Here is a 20,842-nt window from a genome sequence, read left to right as displayed (position 1 = left end):
ACAGATGATGTAGTCATGATGTGGGGTTATCTTTAAGGAAATGACTACAGGTGATGAAGTGATGCTGTGGGGTTATCTATAATGATGTAGTGATGCTGTGTGGTTATCTATAAGGAAATGACTACAGATGATGGAGTGATGCTGTTGGGTTATCTTTAAGGAAATGACTACAGATGATGTAGTGATGATGTGGGGTTATCTATAAGGAAATGACTACAGACGATGTAGTGATGCTGTTGGGTTATCTTTAAGGAACTGACTACAGGTGATGAAGTGATGCTGTGGGATTATCTATAAGGAAATGACTACAGATGATGGAGTGTTGCTGTGGGGTTATCTATAAGGAAATGACTAAAGATGATGTAGTGATGCTGTGGGGTTATCTTTAAGGAAATGACTACAGATGATGTAGTGATGCTGTGGGGTTCTCTATAAGGAAATGACTTCCGATGATGTAGTGATGCTGTTGGGTTATCTTTAAGGAAATGACTACAGGTGATGAAGTGATGCTGTGGGGTTATCTATAATGATGTAGTGATGCTGTGGGGTTATCTATAAGGAAATGACTACAGATGATGTAGTGATGCTGTTGGGTTATCTTTAAGGAAATGACTACCGATGATGTAGTGATGCTGTGGGATTATCTATAAGGAAATGACTACAGATGATGTAGTGATGCTGTGGGGTTATCTATGAGGAAATGACTACAGGTGATGAAGTGATGCTGTGGGATTATCTATAAGGAAATGACTACAGATGATGAAGTGATGCTGTGGGATTATCTATAAGGAAATGACTACAGGTGATGAAGTGATGCTGTGGGATTATCTATAAGGAAATGACTACCGATGATGTAGTGATGCTGTTGGGTTATCTTTAAGGAAATGAGTACAGATGATGAAGTGATGCTGTGGGGTTATCTATAAGGAAATGACTACAGATGATGTATACCATAGTCGACTTATGACTAGACTTATATTTCTTCACCTTGACTCATAGAAGTTTGAAAAGTGAAGAAAGAAAACATGGTCAATTTTGATTAGGTCAGTTGTTAGGTCACCATCTTAATATGCAATGGTTTGGTGATTCTACTGACTGTAAACCTAATTAATACATTACATGTAACTTTCTGGGATGAAAGTTTCATCATATTTGTAATAAATGCATTGTCACAGATGTCACATATCACTGTAAATGTTCAAACAAATGAATCGGACTCTTGCATATCTTGTAAAGCTGTATCCTAGCTATGGCATTTAAAGGAAAGTAACACAGGTTTGCATGACCCTGGGATGTATGTATTAGTTACTTTTTCTTTCACACATTCAAAAGCATCTATTGGGAGAGATAATATTGTCATGTATTACATACTCTTGAAGACAATAAAGGGGATTACAATTGTAAGCAGTTTTGTGGTCCTTTAACATGTATCTAGATGCATGTGTAATGGAATAAAACAGGCGTCCTTCTAGAGTTCAGAGAGTCACTGAGGTTTGAATCCTTGTCACCGCGCGATTTTAATAGGGGTGGAACAATGAACAGCTAGACCGGGATTCAAACCTTGGACCCTCCTAACTCTAGACAGATCTACCAAGTGATTAAGTTAGTCTCCGGCGAATGACCCAGTCTAGTTACGCTACACAATGCAAGGAATCTTTTTATCTCCAAAGTCCGTGCACCGGGCAAATGTTATTGTAAATATGAGACTTTAAAAAGTGTGGTCGACCACCATTGAATATAACGCAATATGATACTTTGCAGTTTGTCGATTATTGGTTTTAGAGTGATGAAAAGCTGTATACTACCAACCTAACCAAACACATTAATTATTTCAAACTGTTCCAAAATAAAATAATGATATAAAATTATAAATTTAAAAAAAAAATGAAACAGTATTACTGGAGGTGATTTCTATGTTATTGTAACTTTAGTTTGTTATAACGATGGTCACGGTTTATAGATAGACTTCATAACAGTTTTATTACTTTCGTCTTTATTTACACAGGTTTAACGTATGCGCATCCTTAATAAATTATTGAGACTCCGCGGAATAATTTGTGGAAATTTTAATTTGTATAAATACTTTTTCCTACTTTATTTTTATATGTCGATCTCCTTTAATAAATATATTTTAGTTGTAATTACACGTCATGACTTAGTCAACATAGTAATGCAATAACAAGAAAGGGTATTATTTCAGGTTTACTTTGCGCACATTCACTTCCGTCAAAATATGTGTGTTGTTCGCCACTTCCTGTTTTGATTTTCTTTTCGCTGGCTCGCCTATTCGACAGTGAATTCGAAGATATACTGGGTTACCATTATTTTTGCCGATAATGGAGGATCGTCAACAAACAGCAGTAAAGAAAGGTACTAGAGAACAGGTTGGGTCATTTAAAAGCAGATCCAAAAAATGTCTCCTTTTTTGGTGACTCAAATCGGCACCAAAGGAAATAATTGAAATAAACTATATAGCTGAAGAAGCAATGTGCATAGAAGGTTTCTAAATAGTGCAGCGATTTCTGTTAATTGTATGAATATTAAAAACTCACATCTTTTCCTGAAAATTATCCATTTGTCTTACTCAAATTATAGGGATTATATCGAGAGCATGATTCATGACCCTACTCCATAAGAGGCCGCTGGTCGACCATTTTTTCTATCGCATTGCCTGTCATAAGTATCTCGCCGTGTAAACCTTTAACAGTGTTGGAGTATCATGACCCGAGTGCTTGAAACAAGAGTTGGCAAGCTCGCCAATTTTGTAACAGGAGAAAGAGAAATGCATTGACCAGACCGGCGTTCGAACCTGGGACCCTCCGAACTCTAGATAGATGCTCTACCAATTAAGCTACTTTTTTGCCACCGATCGACCCTGTCCAGTTCGGCTACCATCTAAAGGCCATTTAAGCCAGCACCCATTACTTGACCAAGAGTTGACCACATGTACCAATGTAACAGGAAAATGAAAATACAAAGGGGCCAGACCAGGATTCAAAACTGGGACTTCCAGACTAGAGATGGCCGTACTAATCAGCTGAGCTACCTGCAGCTGGTCACCTTAAAACAGTCTTTTTCTGTTACGCTACATCTTCCAACAAAGCATGTCATGTGAATCCGAATTGGTAGAATATATAAATGAAATTTGTAAAAGTTATGATTCTAGACCAACAAACTGTTCTGAAAATACATTTTATTAATGAATTATTTAAGGTCAGTCACACCTTTAAAATCAATAAGTGTATCAGAGTTAGCACTTGAATAACATTTCGGTCTTTTGGATAAAATACTTTTGATTTGTCTTAGAGTGAGGTGGCAAAGCATGTAACAACAACGTCGCTGTACTAAACTCCCAATGCTCCATCTTGAAGCCAAATTTGTATCTTTGTGTACTTAATCAATGATATGGATGGAGCTTCACTTTTCACGAAGCTGGCGATGTCTCTATCAAGAGATCTTTCCATACTTTCCACATTAGAGGGAAGTTAGAAGGTTTCATTTCATATCCAGAACCATCCTTCAATATTTCAATTCCTACTCAAGTTAGACTCAATGCAACTACCAAATGTAACCTGTTTCATTTGCCGATGAATTTGACCAGATTAACATTGCCTGTGCGTATGATTTGGCGAAGGGAGGTAACTATTGACATGTTTAAACAAAGAAGATGTACCACTTGATGATATTTTACATTTTTATTGAAGCTACACAAGAACTTGTTCAAACAACCAAAAACGATCAATCAGCAAAATATTATCAGCTCACTAGTACTGTTACTAGCGGCAGTGACAAGTCATATACTGCCCTAGAAATTCTCCGTCCAGATACCCATTCTATTCACAGGGGTTCATTACAGATGCCTGAAATACACATATAATGCTATAACTGATAGGGGTCACAGCACACATAAACATACATATAAATGTATGTTTATGGGTGATGAGACCCATATCAGTATAGCATATGTGTATAAATGTATGTTTATGTGTGCTGTGATCCATATCAGTTATAGCATTATATGTGTATTTCAGACATTTTTAACGAACCCCTGTGGTAGATCCATGTGGTCCTGTCTTTTATGAAATGCAGTCGAACAGCCAAATGTCATTAAATTTTTCGACCTATCCAGCCACGTCTGGTTTCCTGTCTTTTTTCAACATTCATTTACTGCAGCTTCACATTCCAGACGATGTAGAACCTCGAAATTTAGCGGCTCTCCACTTTGCACTAGTAAAAAGATGGCTGCCATAGACTCACAGCTGAGCCTGTGCACTGCGTCTAGACATTATTCTTCCGCGATGACGCATCAGAAAATCTTTTGAATTCATCAACAAAAATTATATATGACATTTAAATCTGATATGTGATTTGGCCTAGGGGGATCGTGGGTGATAATCCGATATATTGTTTGCCTTAGGGGGATCGTGGGTGATATTCCGATTTGAGGTTTGTCCTTGGGCGGGATTGTGGGTGATAATCTGATATATTGTTTGTCCTAGGAGGAGTGTGGGTGATATTCCGATATGTGGTTTGTCTTTGGGCGGGATTGTGGGTGATAATCTGATATGTGACTTTTCCTTGGGCGGGATCGTGGGTGATAATCTGATGTGTGGCTTTTCCTTGGGCAGGATTGTGTGTGGTAATATGATATGTGGTTTGTCCTTGGGCGGGATTGTGTGTGGTAATATGATGTGTGGATTGTTCATCAGTTGTATTGAAAGTGACATTTTCTTTTCAGACCCATACACTAGGAATCTATTGGACAAAGTGTTCCCAACTTCTACAGATCTCTCATCACAGGCCTGTGCCTCCTTCGGCACAAGGTAAGCACCACTGACTTGTTGGTCACATGGCATTCAGCTGTGACTTGTTGACCGTGCATATGGTGGTTAATCCTTTACACTTATAACACTTTATAACAGTTTTTATTTATCTCTGATTTAGTTTTAAATCCATTAATGAAATTGTATATGGTGATGAAGACTTTTAGGTCTGCAGGGATTGTAGTACTGCTATAATTAATTCATGGATTATCTTAACTGATTGTTATGCATAAAATATTATAATAAACATTGTATTACATATCCTTTTATTTTGATATAATCTATGTATTGATAAATTGATTTAGAAATTAGACAGCTTTATAAATATTCATTCATTAATTAATGGTAGCATATCTTGAAAAATCCACCAGATATGTGATGTACATTGGGACTGCGTAGACAACAGTCACCAGTATATCGTAGTATATGGGTCATATACATTCTGTATTAGTATAACTGTTTTATAAGTGATGTTTTTATGATATAAAGGGAACTGTCTGGTCTGGAAACCCTTCAGACATTCCTAGATAAAGGTCTGAAGGATGTGGTGGCCCAGGAGTGTGAGAATGATGTGGGAACGGAGGAGGGCGTGGCAGGCAAAGACTTCCACATAAGTAAGATATATGTACGGTACTTACTTCTAGCCAAAATCACCAACAAAAAGTCAGTGTATAGATTTACAGTGATTTTTTTTTCAATATTGATATGATAGGAAATCAGGTATCATTGAACTAAATTAAAGTATTATGATCATTTTGAGATCAAATATGATCAAATATTAATCTCAGTACAGCAACTTATACAATTTTAATGCATTTTAATGTTATTTTTTTTTAATCATCAATTATAACATTCAAGCAACTGTCATAATTGATTAGCCAATTAAACTGGTTTTTAGTTGACCATCAGGAAAGCATACCAGTGTATTGAAAATTGCTCTAGTATATAGTAGGAGTAACAAATTTCAACCAAATAAGAATTATATTGAATTACTCTGGTTGATCGCCAGGACACTGAATTTAAGGTAAGTAAGACTAATGATAACCATTTTGTTAATGTAGAACATCATATTAATGATTGAAATTACCGGTAAATTCAATAAAAATGATTATAAAGATTTTAAAATGTGCGATAGCAATATAAGTCGACTGACAGTATTCACCTTTCTTATTTCAGAACCAGTATCTGATGGCGGTCGGATCAGTTTTGGGGAAGTGGAATTTGACATCGGTTCAAATGTTGGAACAATGCTGGTTGACTCCGACAGACTAGGGGTAGGTCTGGAGGCTACTGTTTATTACATTTGTCATAATGGTAATCATTTCTAATTACACCTTATGTATGAATCCTGTAATCTGATTGGTGTATATATAAATTCGAATTTCTGTTTTCACATCCTCATTTCCCATATTATCAGTTGGAATAACTAAAGGGTTACTGTATCGTGAAGAGTTGGTATCTGTAATCAGTAAAGAAGGTTAAGTGGACAACATTTAACACTGCCATTCACCAGGTTTTGTTGTCGTTGTTACATTTTGTTTTATATGTATAAAAAAGGTTTAAGTCAATGGAGACTTTGGAAATCTTGACACAGATATGGACCATTTTGTTTTCTGCAGTTGACAAGTTACAGTAACTTCAGTACCATGAGAGCCAACTGTTGTGTATGCAAAGGTGAGTTTGATACTATACAAGTTCATGTTATGTAAGGACAATAAATGAAAGTGAAATGAAATTGAAGTAGAACAAAAGATTTGGATACATCAAACTAAATTTTACACATGGTGTAATTCTCATCTGTTCTTGCTCCCTGTTTTCTTTCATCCCAGCACCATTGTTTCCAGAGCTTATCTCAAAAACTGCCACAGATTGAATCTGTTAACTTCCTGTACAAGTTTTTGATGCCTAAAATATATACATTTTGCAAAACGTGTTTTTGGACCATATCCCAATTTTTGTTACAGATACCTTAGAACTTCCACACACTAGTAAGTTAGTCACATTGTAAATGGTGCCCTTTTAGGAATTAAAACTTTCCAATATCAAAATTATTTTTTGTCGCTATGTGTTGATGTTATGGTATGTTTAGATGTTCTGTTTTTGTTTTATTTGTATTCATTAATTCAATGATTTTCCTTACACATTTGCCTTGTGTTATAATCTATTGAGATACTTGTGTGCTAGATTTTGAACTGCCTACTTTTGGTACCAGGTAAATGGGTGTACGAGCTGATGCTGGGAAGTAAAGGTGTGATGCAGCTCGGCTGGTGTACCCTGTCCTGTAAATTCTCATATGAGGTAGGACTGGATCTCAGTAAAGAACAAAGTTCAATTATAATAATTTTCCTTGTTTTTGTGGGAAAATACCTTTTATGAAATGACATGGTATTTAGATCTTGATTCAAAGTCATTTAATGTCATCGCTGTCTCTTTGTCTACGTAATGATGAGGTGTAGAGGTATGACTGGTTACTTCTAACTTAATGATGCTGAATAGCATATTGCTGGAATCAAATGTTGTATACCTGATTATGGGGGAGAAATGTAGAAAAACGTATCAAACAAAATTCTGAATCATGATTTCTGGTCAGCTTATATGTACACGTGATAAAATATCAACCATTGTAGATAAAATGATGAAAACATTGACCCTTGATAGCTTGGAGGTTTGAAGTAATTTTAGATAATGATATAATTATAATGTATGTAGTTTGTATATCAGTAAATACCTATCATAGATATGTGTTTGTTTGTTAGTTTGTATATCTGTAAAAGCTTAAAATAAGTATTGATATTTGTTTATTGAACAGGAAGGTGTTGGAGACACTGTAAGATCATATGCCTATGATGGAAGCAGGTTGAGGAAGTGGAACGTCAAAACACACCGATATGGAGAGGTACATACCATAAAAATGTTGATATCTTCTATAGATATGGAGAGGTACATACCATACAAATGTTGATATCTTCTGAAGATATGGTGAGGGACATACCATACAAATGTTGATCTCTTCTGTAGATATGGAGAGGGACATACCATACAAATGTTGATACCTTCTGTAGATATGGAGAGGTATATACCATACAAATTTTAAGACCTTCTATAGATATGGAGAGGTACATACCATAAAAATGTTGATATCTGCTATAGATATGGAGAGGTACATACAATACAAATGTTGATATCTTCTGTAGATATGGAGAGGTACATACCATACAAATTTTAAGACCTTCTATAGATATGGAGAGGTATATACCATACCAATGTTAATATCTTCTATAGATATGGAGAGGTACATACCATCCAAATGTTCATATCTTCCATAGATATGGAGAGGTACTTAGCATAAAAATGTTAATTTCTTCCATAGCTCTGCATGTTATAGTTTTGTAAGGATATGGAGAGGTTCATACCATAACAAAGCTGATTTCTTCCATACCTCGGCAAGTTGAAGTTTTTTAAGAGCAGCTTTTATATTTCTTGTTACTCAAAATAGTTTCAGACTATTAGAAATACCATGTTTCAGATTGTTAGAAATACCATGTTTCAGATTGTTAGAAATACCACAGCACTTCTGTCACTGTGTACGCATGAACTTTACAGTGTACAAGATTAACTCTAATGTGTAATTTGTGTTGTAGCAATGGTTGACTGGAGATGTGATTACCTGTGCTCTGGACTGTGACGCAGGGACAGCTACATTTTACAGGTAAGTATCTTTTAAATTTAACTTTGTGTATTCTAAGGACGTTAAATTGGATAAAGAAGAAGGTCTGGGGATTTGTTTTACATTGTGTATTTGATGAAATGGACCCTGGGACAAATTGGGGGAAAATCATTGATAAATGTTAACAAACTGACAAACTGTCTGGAAGGGACCACAGGTTTGCCCTTTCAGTGTTAGAAAGCTCCTAAATATTATATCCATCGATTTATCTATCTTTGTCTTAGGCATATTTCTGCATTATCACTATCCATTGTCAAATTTGAAATTTTTGTAATCTTGAGATAATGAGGCAGATTGCTTGGCACTAAAATTGTGCCTCATTTTATAGAGTTTAGTCCCTTCGTTCCTTTTTGATACATGTACTTAAGTTGTGTGGAGGCTGGGTACAATGGATTGATACATGTACTGAAGTTGTGTGGAGGCTGGGTACAATGGATTGATACATGTACTGAAGTTGTGTGGAGGCTGGGTACAATGGATTGATACATGTACTGAAGTTGTGTGGAGGCTGGGTACAATGGATTGATACATGTACTGAAGTTGTGTGGAGGCTGGGTACAATGGATTGATACATGTACTGAAGTTGTGTGGAGGCTGGGTACAATGGATTGATACATGTACTGAAGTTGTGTGGAGGCTGGGTACAATGGATTGATACATGTACTGAAGTTGTGTGGAGGCTGGGTACAATGGATTGATACATGTACTGAAGTTGTGTGGAGGCTGGGTACAATGGATTGATACATGTACTGAAGTTGTGTGGAGGCTGGGTACAATGGATTGATACATGTACTGAAGTTGTGTGGAGGCTGGGTACAATGGATTGATACATGTACTGAAGTTGTGTGGAGGCTGGGTACAATGGATTGATACATGTACTGAAGTTGTGTGGAGGCTGGGTACAATGGATTGATACATGTACTGAAGTTGTGTGGAGGCTGGGTACAATGGATTGATACATGTACTGAAGTTGTGTGGAGGCTGGGTACAATGGATTGATACATGTACTGAAGTTGTGTGGAGGCTGGGTACAATGGATTGATACATGTACTGAAGTTGTGTGGAGGCTGGGTACAATGGATTGATACATGTACTGAAGTTGTGTGGAGGCTGGGTACAATGGATTGATACATGTACTGAAGTTGTGTGGAGGCTGGGTACAATGGATTGATACATGTACTGAAGTTGTGTGGAGGCTGGGTACAATGGATTGATACATGTACTGAAGTTGTGTGGAGGCTGGGTACAATGGATTGATACATGTACTGAAGTTGTGTGGAGGCTGGGTACAATGGATTGATACATGTACTGAAGTTGTGTGGAGGCTGGGTACAATGGATTGATACATGTACTGAAGTTGTGTGGAGGCTGGGTACAATGGATTGATACATGTACTGAAGTTGTGTGGAGGCTGGGTACAATGGATTGATACATGTACTGAAGTTGTGTGGAGGCTGGGTACAATGGATTGATACATGTACTGAAGTTGTGTGGAGGCTGGGTACAATGGATTGATACATGTACTGAAGTTGTGTGGAGGCTGGGTACAATGGATTGATACATGTACTGAAGTTGTGTGGAGGCTGGGTACAATGGATTGATACATGTACTGAAGTTGTGTGGAGGCTGGGTACAATGGATTGATACATGTACTGAAGTTGTGTGGAGGCTGGGTACAATGGATTGATACATGTACTGAAGTTGTGTGGAGGCTGGGTACAATGGATTGATACATGTACTGAAGTTGTGTGGAGGCTGGGTACAATGGATTGATACATGTACTGAAGTTGTGTGGAGGCTGGGTACAATGGATTGATACATGTACTGAAGTTGTGTGGAGGCTGGGTACAATGGATTGATACATGTACTGAAGTTGTGTGGAGGCTGGGTACAATGGATTGATACATGTACTGAAGTTGTGTGGAGGTTTGGTACAATGGATTGATACATGTACTGAAGTTGTGTGGAGGCTCTTTACTTTGTTTTAAGTAATGTTTCTGTATTCAGACATAAAAGAAACAAAGTGTTCACTTAGATTAATGCTGTTTAGGTTGATGAAGAGATACAATTATTAATGCTGTTTAGGTTGATGAAGAGATACAATTATCTGATACATGTACCGAAGTTGTGTGGAGGCTGGGTACAATGGATTGATACATATACTGAAGTTGTGTGGAGGCTGGGTACAATGGATTGATACATGTACTGAAGTCGTGTGGAGGCTGGGTACAATGGATTGATACATGGACTGAAGTTGTGTGGAGGCTGGGTACAATGGATTGATACATGGACTGAAGTTGTGTGGAGGCTGGGTACAATGGGTTGATACATGTACTGAAGTTGTGTGGAGGCTCTTTACTTTGTTTTAAGTAATGTTTCTGTATTCAGACATAAAGAAACAAAGTGTTCACTTAGATTAATGCTGTTTAGGTTGATGAAGAGATCCAACTATTAATGCTGTTTAGGTTGATGAAGAGATATAATTATTAATGCTGTTTAGGTTGAAGAAGAGATACAACTATTAATGCTGTTTAGGTTGATGAAGAGATATAATTATTAATGCTGTTTAGGTTGATGAAGAGATATAATTATTAATGCTGTTTATGTTGATGAAGAGATACAACTATTAATGCTGTTTAGGTTGATGAAGAGATACAACTATTCATGCTGTTCAGGTTGATGAAGAGATACAATTATTAATGCTGTTTAGGTTGATGAAGAGATTCAATTACTGTCTTTATTTGCCAGGAATGGGAAGTCTATGGGCGTCGCCTTCACAGACATACAAGTGGGGAGTGGTCTGGCCTACTTCCCTGCTGTCAGCCTGTCCCAGGGCGAAAATCTACATGCTAACTTTGGAGCCACACCTCTTAGGTACCAGCTGGAATGATGGTTTTGAATTGAAATAGTTCAATATAAAAGGTTGACACATGAGATATTGTGAGGGTAGGATAGATTAAAGATTAACACACATGTTTTGAGGGTACAAGGAGATGCGGGCTACAGACCTTGTCGCTAGTTACCTGTTGTATTTTATTATGTACATTACTGTACAATCACATATTACCTGTCTGTTGAATAGATACCCTATTGTGGGCTACTGTACAATCAATTATTACCTGTTGTACAGGTACCCTATTGTGGGCTACTGTACAATCAATTATTACCTGTTGTATAGGTACCCTATTGTGGGCTACTGTAGAATCAATTATTACCTGTTGTATAGGTACCCTATTGCGGGCTACTGTACGATCAATTTTTACCTGTTGTATAGGTACCCTATTGCGGGCTACTGTACAATCAATTATTACCTGTTGTATAGGTACCCTATTGCGGGCTACTGTACAATCAATTTTTACCTGTTGTATAGGTACCCTATTGTGGGCTACTTTACAATCAATTATTACCTGCTGTATAGGTACCCTATTGCGGGCTACTGTACAATCAATTATTACCTGTTGTATAGGTACCCTATTGTGGGCTACTGTACAATCAATTATTACCTGTTGTATAGGTACCCTATTGTGGGCTATTGTACAATCAATTATTACCTGTTGTATAGGTACCCTATTGCGGGCTACCGACCACTCCAAGATGTACCATATGCAAGTGTAGCAAAAGCACATCTCCTGTTCAGCTACCTGGAAAACATACACACAGAAATGGCTGATAGTTCCAGTGTAAGTATTTACCTACTGGGGGTAAGATTTGATATAGATTTCCCCTATTTTTACTATAGAGACCTCTTTACATGTTGTAAAGGGTTATTGGTTTATGCTCCTCATACACAGCATCTGTTTAACAAAGGGATGGACTTAATACAAAGCTGTTGATGTAAATGGAACGCTGAGCACTGAAACATGTTGTGAATATCTATAGTGGAAACTTTGGCAGTTCTATGTTCAGAATCTTAGGGTTTTTGCTCTTTTGCTATGCACCTTCTCTGCACTCATGGAACATTTCATGGCAAAATCAAAGGGTTTGTATTTGCTTATTTGTGAAAAATATGATAAGACAAGTCTGGAAACTGTTACAGAGTCTTGCAAATCTGTGATATCTTGATACCAAATACAAATGGAATCATGTGGTAGCATTGCAGTCAGATTGTCTGGCTTTGATTTAGGTGTAGCTCTTCTGTTATTTCAAAGTACAAGTGTTAGCCAAGAGATTGGTCAGGTGTTAATGACTGAAACCAATCAAATGGCTAGCTGTGTCTTCAATTTTTTGTGACATATTTCAAGGGTGCAGAGAAAATATGTATATGGAGAGTAGATCCCCTGGATTTGATCATAGAGAAATCTGGAAGATTTTGAAATAGAGAAAATCAAGATTAATTCTGTCCCAATTGAAGAACTATTGATACAGTTTTGAATTGACAAATGACATAAGTATTAACAAAAGGTACTGCCTGGGAATTTAAATGTTTACATAGTGGTAAATTATTCAAGTAGAGGGACTGTTGGAATAGTTTAAAAACCTACGACGTTTTTGTCTAGCGAAGTTACGCACCTAAAGTCACAGAATACTGAGTTGATTGTATTGTTTTGTTTAGATGGGAATGGAGTTCTTGGTGTCGGACAAGAAGAGTGTTCCACCTCCAAAGCTAGGAGAGTTCCCCAGCAACAAATGTTCAATAATGCTTATCGCTGCCCATATATTTGAAAAGTTGGCACCCTTGCTGGTATGTTGATAGGTTTATAAATATTTTAACGGAGTAAAGCCAATGATATCTATAAATAACTTTATATTTTAATCCTGAGGAAACACAATATATTATACAAGACCTGTAGTAACTGTAGACACCTGTGATTACACTATGTTTTTGATGTAGAATAATACATGTTTGCGTATTGTTAAATATGTGGTTTCAAGAATGTTGGGTATGTCATGTTACTTTATTAGGATTTTTTCTATTATGTTGAACTTGTAGATTAATTGTTAATGAGGACTGCCAATACAAGGAAAACAACACTACCATCATAGTTACCCTGTATACATGGACTAATTTATATGGAATTAATATTTCAACAGCCTTTCCAACCTTGATTTCACGATTCATATTTTTAGTGAAATCAATCCGATCTTACAAGTTTTAACTCATTTTACAAGGCTAACCAACCAAATCATCACAGAAATATTCAATACATTTTAAAACGAATTATAACAATTTATTAAAAACAATTTTACAACTTCTATAAAAGATAAACCAACACAAATTTAAAAAAGCATGTGGAATCAGTGGTCTGTCATACAATGATTAAATTGTAAACCTTTGTTGAGAAGTTTCTGTACTTTTGATGTTGTCTCAGAGAAGTTCCTATGTGGTGGAGGCGTGTCTGCTGCCGTTCCTGCTGAAGCTGTGTGACCAGACATCCTATAAGAGGGAACAGGTGGCAGTCCAGAGGCTACTCGACCAGATGTGGTCTCTTATGCAGGTAATATACAATGTCTTCCCAATAACTTCCCTCCCTAACAGTACACCAGTCCAGAGGCTACTCGACCAGATGTGGTCTCTTATGCAGGTAACATACGATGACCTTCCATTAACTCCCCTCCCTACCAGTACATCAGTCCAGAGGCTACTCGACCAGATGTGGTCTTTTATGCAGGTAACATAAGATGACCTTCCCAATAACTCCCCTCCCTACCAGTACACCAGTCCAGAGGCTACTCAACCAGATGTAGTCTCTTATGCAGGTAACATAGATGACCTTCCAATAACTCCCCTCCCTACCAGTACATCAGTCCAGAGGCTACTCGACCAGATGTGGTCTTTTATGCAGGTAACATAAGATGACCTTCCCAATAACTCCCCTCCCTACCAGTACACCAGTCCAGAGGCTACTCAACCAGATGTGGTCTCTTATGCAGGTAACATAGATGACCTTCCAATAACTCCCCTCCCTACCAGTACACCAGTCCAGAGGCTACTTGACCAGATGTGGTCTCTTATGCAAGTAACATACGATGACCTTCCAATAACTCCCCTACCTACCAGTACACCAGTCCAGAGGCTACTCGACCAGATGTGGTCTCTTATGCAGGTAATATACGATGTCTTCCCTGTTACTCCCCTCCCTACCAGTACACCAGTCCAGAGGCTACTCAACCAGATGTGGTCTCTCATGCAGGTAATATACAATGTCTTCCCAGTTACTCCCCTCCCTACCAGTACACCAGTCTGTTGCAAGATTACCATCCAGTAGACTGGTACCTTGTTGTATAGCTGGGTAGACTAAATAATCAGGATAAACAAACATGGAACCTGCAGTGTCAGACATTGGCGTTATGGTCAGTAGCTGTACCCTAGAACCTTGCAATGACCCATGGCTATATGTCAAGGTTAAGGTTTTGTATTGTTACAGAAACATGCTTATAAAAACTTAGAAGTGACATTAAAAAATGAATGTAACAAAAAACACATCTGCTATAAACTGGATCATAAACAGCTTATCATTCAAACATTTATAATTATTGACTTCTGTTTCTGTCGTTTTACTTTAGGACCATGAACTGAAGTCCTGCTTTGAGAACCTGTTGATTTCCTTGCTCCAGTGTTACCGCTTCTCATCAGTGACAGAAAACTTCTGTTCTGCTGTAAGTAACAGGTGTTTAGTAAACATGTCATTATGTTATCACTTCTCATCAATGACAGAAAACTTCTATTCTGCTGTAAGTAACAGGTGTTTAGTAAATATGTCATTATGTTACCACTTCTCATCAGTGACAGAAAACTTCTGTTCTGCTGTAATTAACAGGTGTTTAGTAAACATGTCATTATGTTACCACTTCTCATCAGTGACAGAAAACTTCTGTTCTGCTGTAAGTAACAGGTGTTTAGTAAACATGTCATTATGTTACCACTTCTCATCAGTGACAGAAAACTTCTGTTCTGCTGTAAGTAACAGGTGTTTAGTAAACATGTCATTATGTTACCACTTCTCATCAGTGACAGAAAACTTCTGTTCTGCTGTAAGTAACAGGTGTTTAGTAAACATGTCATTATGTTACCACTTCTCATCAGTGACAGAAAACTTCTGTTCTGCTGTAAGTAACAGGTGTTTAGTAAACATGTCATTATGTTACCACTTCTCATCAGTGACAGAAAACTTCTGTTCTGCTGTAAGTAACAGGTGTTTAGTAAACATGTCATTATGTTACCACTTCTCATCAGTGACAGAAAACTTCTGTTCTGCTGTAAGTAACAGGTGTTTAGTAAACATGTCATTATGTTACCACTTCTCATCAGTGACAGAAAACTTCTGTTCTGCTGTAAGTAACAGGTGTTTAGTAAACATGTCATTATGTTACCACTTCTCATCAGTGACAGAAAACTTCTGTTCTGCTGTAAGTAACAGGTGTTTAGTAAACATGTCATTATGTTACCACTTCTCATCAGTGACAGAAAACTTCTGTTCTGCTGTAAGTAACAGGTGTTTAGTAAACATGTCATTATGTTACCACTTCTCATCAGTGACAGAAAACTTCTGTTCTGCTGTAAGTAACAGGTGTTTAGTAAACATGTCATTATGTTACCACTTCTCATCAGTGACAGAAAACTTCTGTTCTGCTGTAAGTAACAGGTGTTTAGTAAACATGTCATTATGTTACCACTTCTCATCAGTGACAGAAAACTTCTGTTCTGCTGTAAGTAACAGGTGTTTAGTAAACATGTCATTATGTTACCACTTCTCATCAGTGACAGAAAACTTCTGTTCTGCTGTAAGTAACAGGTGTTTAGTAAACATGTCATTATGTTACCACTTCTCATCAGTGACAGAAAACTTCTGTTCTGCTGTAAGTAACAGGTGTTTAGTAAACATGTCATTATGTTACCACTTCTCATCAGTGACAGAAAACTTCTGTTCTGCTGTAAGTAACAGGTGTTTAGTAAACATGTCATTATGTTACCACTTCTCATCAGTGACAGAAAACTTCTGTTCTGCTGTAAGTAACAGGTGTTTAGTAAACATGTCATTATGTTACCACTTCTCATCAGTGACAGAAAACTTCTGTTCTGCTGTAAGTAACAGGTGTTTAGTAAACATGTCATTATGTTACCACTTCTCATCAGTGACAGAAAACTTCTGTTCTGCTGTAAGTAACAGGTGTTTAGTAAACATGTCATTATGTTACCACTTCTCATCAGTGACAGAAAACTTCTGTTCTGCTGTAAGTAACAGGTGTTTAGTAAACATGTCATTATGTTACCACTTCTCATCAGTGACAGAAAACTTCTGTTCTGCTGTAAGTAACAGGTGTTTAGTAAACATGTCATTATGTTACCACTTCTCATCAGTGACAGAAAACTTCTGTTCTGCTGTAAGTAACAGGTGTTTAGTAAACATGTCATTATGTTACCACTTCTCATCAGTGACAGAAAACTTCTGTTCTGCTGTAAGTAACAGGTGTTTAGTAAACATGTCATTATGTTACCACTTCTCATCAGTGACAGAAAACTTCTGTTCTGCTGTAAGTAACAGGTGTTTAGTAAACATGTCATTATGTTACCACTTCTCATCAGTGACAGAAAACTTCTGTTCTGCTGTAAGTAACAGGTGTTTAGTAAACATGTCATTATGTTACCACTTCTCATCAGTGACAGAAAACTTCTGTTCTGCTGTAAGTAACAGGTGTTTAGTAAACATGTCATTATGTTACCACTTCTCATCAGTGACAGAAAACTTCTGTTCTGCTGTAAGTAACAGGTGTTTAGTAAACATGTCATTATGTTACCACTTCTCATCAGTGACAGAAAACTTCTGTTCTGCTGTAAGTAACAGGTGTTTAGTAAACATGTCATTATGTTACCACTTCTCATCAGTGACAGAAAACTTCTGTTCTGCTGTAAGTAACAGGTGTTTAGTAAACATGTCATTATGTTACCACTTCTCATCAGTGACAGAAAACTTCTGTTCTGCTGTAAGTAACAGGTGTTTAGTAAACATGTCATTATGTTACCACTTCTCATCAGTGACAGAAAACTTCTGTTCTGCTGTAAGTAACAGGTGTTTAGTAAACATGTCATTATGTTACCACTTCTCATCAGTGACAGAAAACTTCTGTTCTGCTGTAAGTAACAGGTGTTTAGTAAACATGTCATTATGTTACCACTTCTCATCAGTGACAGAAAACTTCTGTTCTGCTGTAAGTAACAGGTGTTTAGTAAACATGTCATTATGTTACCACTTCTCATCAGTGACAGAAAACTTCTGTTCTGCTGTAAGTAACAGGTGTTTAGTAAACATGTCATTATGTTACCACTTCTCATCAGTGACAGAAAACTTCTGTTCTGCTGTAAGTAACAGGTGTTTAGTAAACATGTCATTATGTTATCACTTCTCATCAGTGACAGAAAACTTCTGTTCTGCTGTAAGTAACGGGTGTTTAGTAAATATGTCATTATGTTACCACTTCTCATCAGTGACAGAAAACTTCTGTTCTGCTGTAAGTAACAGGTGTTTAGTAAACATGTCATTATGTATTTAGGTATTCAAGTTTTTGTCAACAAAGGCCTTTTGTTTGAATTATTACATATTGCATTTAACCAAAAAAACTTTAAAAAACAATAAAATACCTGTGTTATGTTATAGTGTTTTGTTGCTATATCAATCACACATATTTTAGTGGTTTTTCTACACTGGAATCACAGTAATTTGTTACATTCAGCAATAAAAGCTGATATTATTATTTTCATGAAGACATAACTGAGAAGTTTGATATTTGTTTCTGTGTGTTGTTGATACATACTCTGGAATGCTGTATTATAGCGTGTGTGTTGTTGATACATACTCTGGAATGCTGTATTATAGCCTGTGTGTTGTTTACAGAACAAGTACCTGATGCTGACCCTGAGTGTCCTCCAGCACGCCACCACGCGCCGCTATCTCCTCATACACGTCATGTATCCTTGTAACCAGCACTGATCTTATACATGTTGGTTTATGTATATTTATCATAGAACATGCTTCATTATACATTGTATCAAAATTGATACATGCAGGTAAAATTGGTACCATTGAATCCTTGACCTATGACCCAGATTTGACAAGGTCAAGTTCCCGATCTTCATGCACATCAAACCCCCTGATGATGTGGGCCTACAGGAACTGGTTCCCACGGTCTGGTGGGACAGCTATGATAAGGTTACTATGAGAAGTAGTGTTATCTTTATGTGGTCTAGTGATCTTCAACAAAGAAAATGTGTATACAGCCTCAACAATACACAATACTACTAACCCTATTACTACTATATGATTTAGGGTATTGTTAAGATGGATCACATCATGATGATAACATATTATGTAAACAATTGAATAATTCAATTTTGATTCCAAATATCAATATGTTTTTAAGTTTTTCCTAGTACATGTATCAGTATTAAAGATCATATTTGTAGAAGAAACAAAATATTTAATGTGTGGTCTTGGTTTTGGTTTGACAGGAAGAGGACAAGCCACGTCCACCCAAGACTGAGGAGGAGAAATCACGACATACCAAATACATGCAGTCCTGTGAACACTTGAAACAGAAGATAGAAGGTACAAACAGCTTGTCTATAGAGGTGTAGTCAAGTGTGATTCTTGTTTAAGTCAGCTTGGATCTCAGCAGTTGTACAGAAATAAGTACTCACTCTTTACTCTCATGTACTAGTGAACTGTACCTGAATTAACCCTTTCACGTCTGAAGACCATGATGGGCTCATCCAGATCAATATATGGTAGAGTCTTCTAAAGTAACATAGGGGTGAAAGGGTGAATGTCTATCTAAACCGAAAGTCTTCAATCTTTCTGGCTCTGTGATACAAAGCATGACTATTTGTATGGAGATTTATAGATTTGTAAGTACCTCTACAGTAGATTAGAGGACAGGTGATGGAGTCCGTTGATTGCAGTGTAATTTGTGATGTTACAGCTATAGAAGACATACAGGTGGAGATCCTCAAGGTGTTACTCATCCACAAGGACATCAAAGAGGTAAGTAACACAGCTGACAGGTAAGGGATACAGGTGGAGATCCTCAAGGTGTTACTCATCCACAAGGACATGTGATGTTACAGCTATAGAAGACATACAGGTGGAGATCCTCAAGCTGTTACTCATCCACAAGGACATCAAAGAGGTAAGTTACACAGACAAAAGGTAAGGGAAACAGGAGGAGATCCTCAAGGTGTTACTCATCCACAAGGACATGTGATGTTACAGCTATAGAAGACATACAGGTGGAGATCCTCAAGGTGCTACTCATCCACAAGGACATCAAAGAGGTAAGTAACACAGCTGACGGGTAAGGGAAACAGGTGGAGATCCTCAAGGTATTACTCATCCACAGGGACATCAAAGAGGTAAGTAACACAGCTGACGGGTAAGGGAAACAGGTGGAGATCCTCAAGGTGTTACTCATTCACAAGGACCTCAAAGGGGTAAGTAACACAGTCGAAAGGTAAGGGAAACAGGTGGCGATCCTCAAGGTATTACTCATCCACAAGGACATCAAAGAGGTAAGTTACACAGTCAAAAGGTCAGGGAAACAGGTGGAGATCCTCAAGGTGTTACTTGTCTACAAGGACCTCAAAGAGGTAAGTACAACAGCCGACCGGTAAGGGAAACAGGTGGAGATCCTCAAGGTATTACTCATCCACAGGGACATCAAAGAGGTAAGTAACACAGCTGACGGGTAAGGGAAACAGGTGGAGATCCTCAAGGTGTTACTCATCCACAAGGACATGTGATGTTACAGCTATAGAAGACATACAGGTGGAGATCCTCAAGGTGTTACTCAACCACAAGGACATCAAAGAGGTAAGTAACACAGTAGAAAGGTAAGGGAAACAGGTGGAGATCCTCAAGGTATTACTCATCCACAGGGACATCAAAGAGGTAAGTAACACAGCTGACGGGTAAGGGAAACAGGTGGAGATCCACAAGGTGTTACTCATCCACAAGGACCTCAAAGAGGTAAGTAACACAGTCGAAAGGTAAGGGAAACAGGTGGAGATCCTCAAGGTATTACTCATCCACAAGGACATCAAAGAGGTAAGTAACACAGCTGACGGGTAAGGGAAACAGGTGGAGATCCTCAAGGTGTTACTTGTCTACAAGGACCTCAAAGAGGTAAGTAACACAGCTGATGGGTAAGGGAAACAGGTGGAGATCCTCAAGGTATTACTCATCCACAGGGACATCAAAGAGGTAAGTAACACAGCTGACAGGTAAGGGAAGCAGGTGGAGATCCTCAAGGTGTTACTTGTCCACAAGGACCTCAAAGAGGTAAGTAACACAACCGACAGGTA

The 20,842-nt window shown here is 37.6% G+C and overlaps 1 protein-coding gene across 2 annotated transcripts in view; it reads left to right on the top strand.

Annotated features, from left to right (window-relative positions):
- Window positions 1-2,241: 2,241 nt before the first annotated feature.
- Window positions 2,242-20,842, top strand: part of LOC110443094 (E3 ubiquitin-protein ligase RNF123-like) — a 46,763-nt gene continuing 28,162 nt past the window's right edge. For both annotated transcript variants that reach the window (XM_021487085.1, XM_021487084.1), the window contains exons 1-17: window positions 2,242-2,370; window positions 4,739-4,823; window positions 5,313-5,437; window positions 6,000-6,097; window positions 6,443-6,497; window positions 7,036-7,121; window positions 7,633-7,719; window positions 8,465-8,532; window positions 11,299-11,424; window positions 12,113-12,230; window positions 13,103-13,231; window positions 13,860-13,985; window positions 15,055-15,147; window positions 18,381-18,454; window positions 18,593-18,695; window positions 18,995-19,091; window positions 19,465-19,526. In XM_021487085.1, coding sequence (XP_021342760.1) covers window positions 2,337-2,370; window positions 4,739-4,823; window positions 5,313-5,437; window positions 6,000-6,097; window positions 6,443-6,497; window positions 7,036-7,121; window positions 7,633-7,719; window positions 8,465-8,532; window positions 11,299-11,424; window positions 12,113-12,230; window positions 13,103-13,231; window positions 13,860-13,985; window positions 15,055-15,147; window positions 18,381-18,454; window positions 18,593-18,695; window positions 18,995-19,091; window positions 19,465-19,526 — 1,566 coding nt within the window. In that variant the 5' untranslated portion in view covers window positions 2,242-2,336. The remainder of the gene's footprint in view (window positions 2,371-4,738; window positions 4,824-5,312; window positions 5,438-5,999; window positions 6,098-6,442; window positions 6,498-7,035; window positions 7,122-7,632; window positions 7,720-8,464; window positions 8,533-11,298; window positions 11,425-12,112; window positions 12,231-13,102; window positions 13,232-13,859; window positions 13,986-15,054; window positions 15,148-18,380; window positions 18,455-18,592; window positions 18,696-18,994; window positions 19,092-19,464; window positions 19,527-20,842) is intronic.

Source organism: Mizuhopecten yessoensis, unplaced genomic scaffold (genome assembly GCF_002113885.1).
Source record: "Mizuhopecten yessoensis strain PY_sf001 unplaced genomic scaffold, ASM211388v2 scaffold716325, whole genome shotgun sequence".
Classification (NCBI taxonomy): domain Eukaryota; kingdom Metazoa; phylum Mollusca; class Bivalvia; order Pectinida; family Pectinidae; genus Mizuhopecten; species Mizuhopecten yessoensis.
This window is presented reverse-complemented; position numbering and strand designations above follow the sequence as displayed.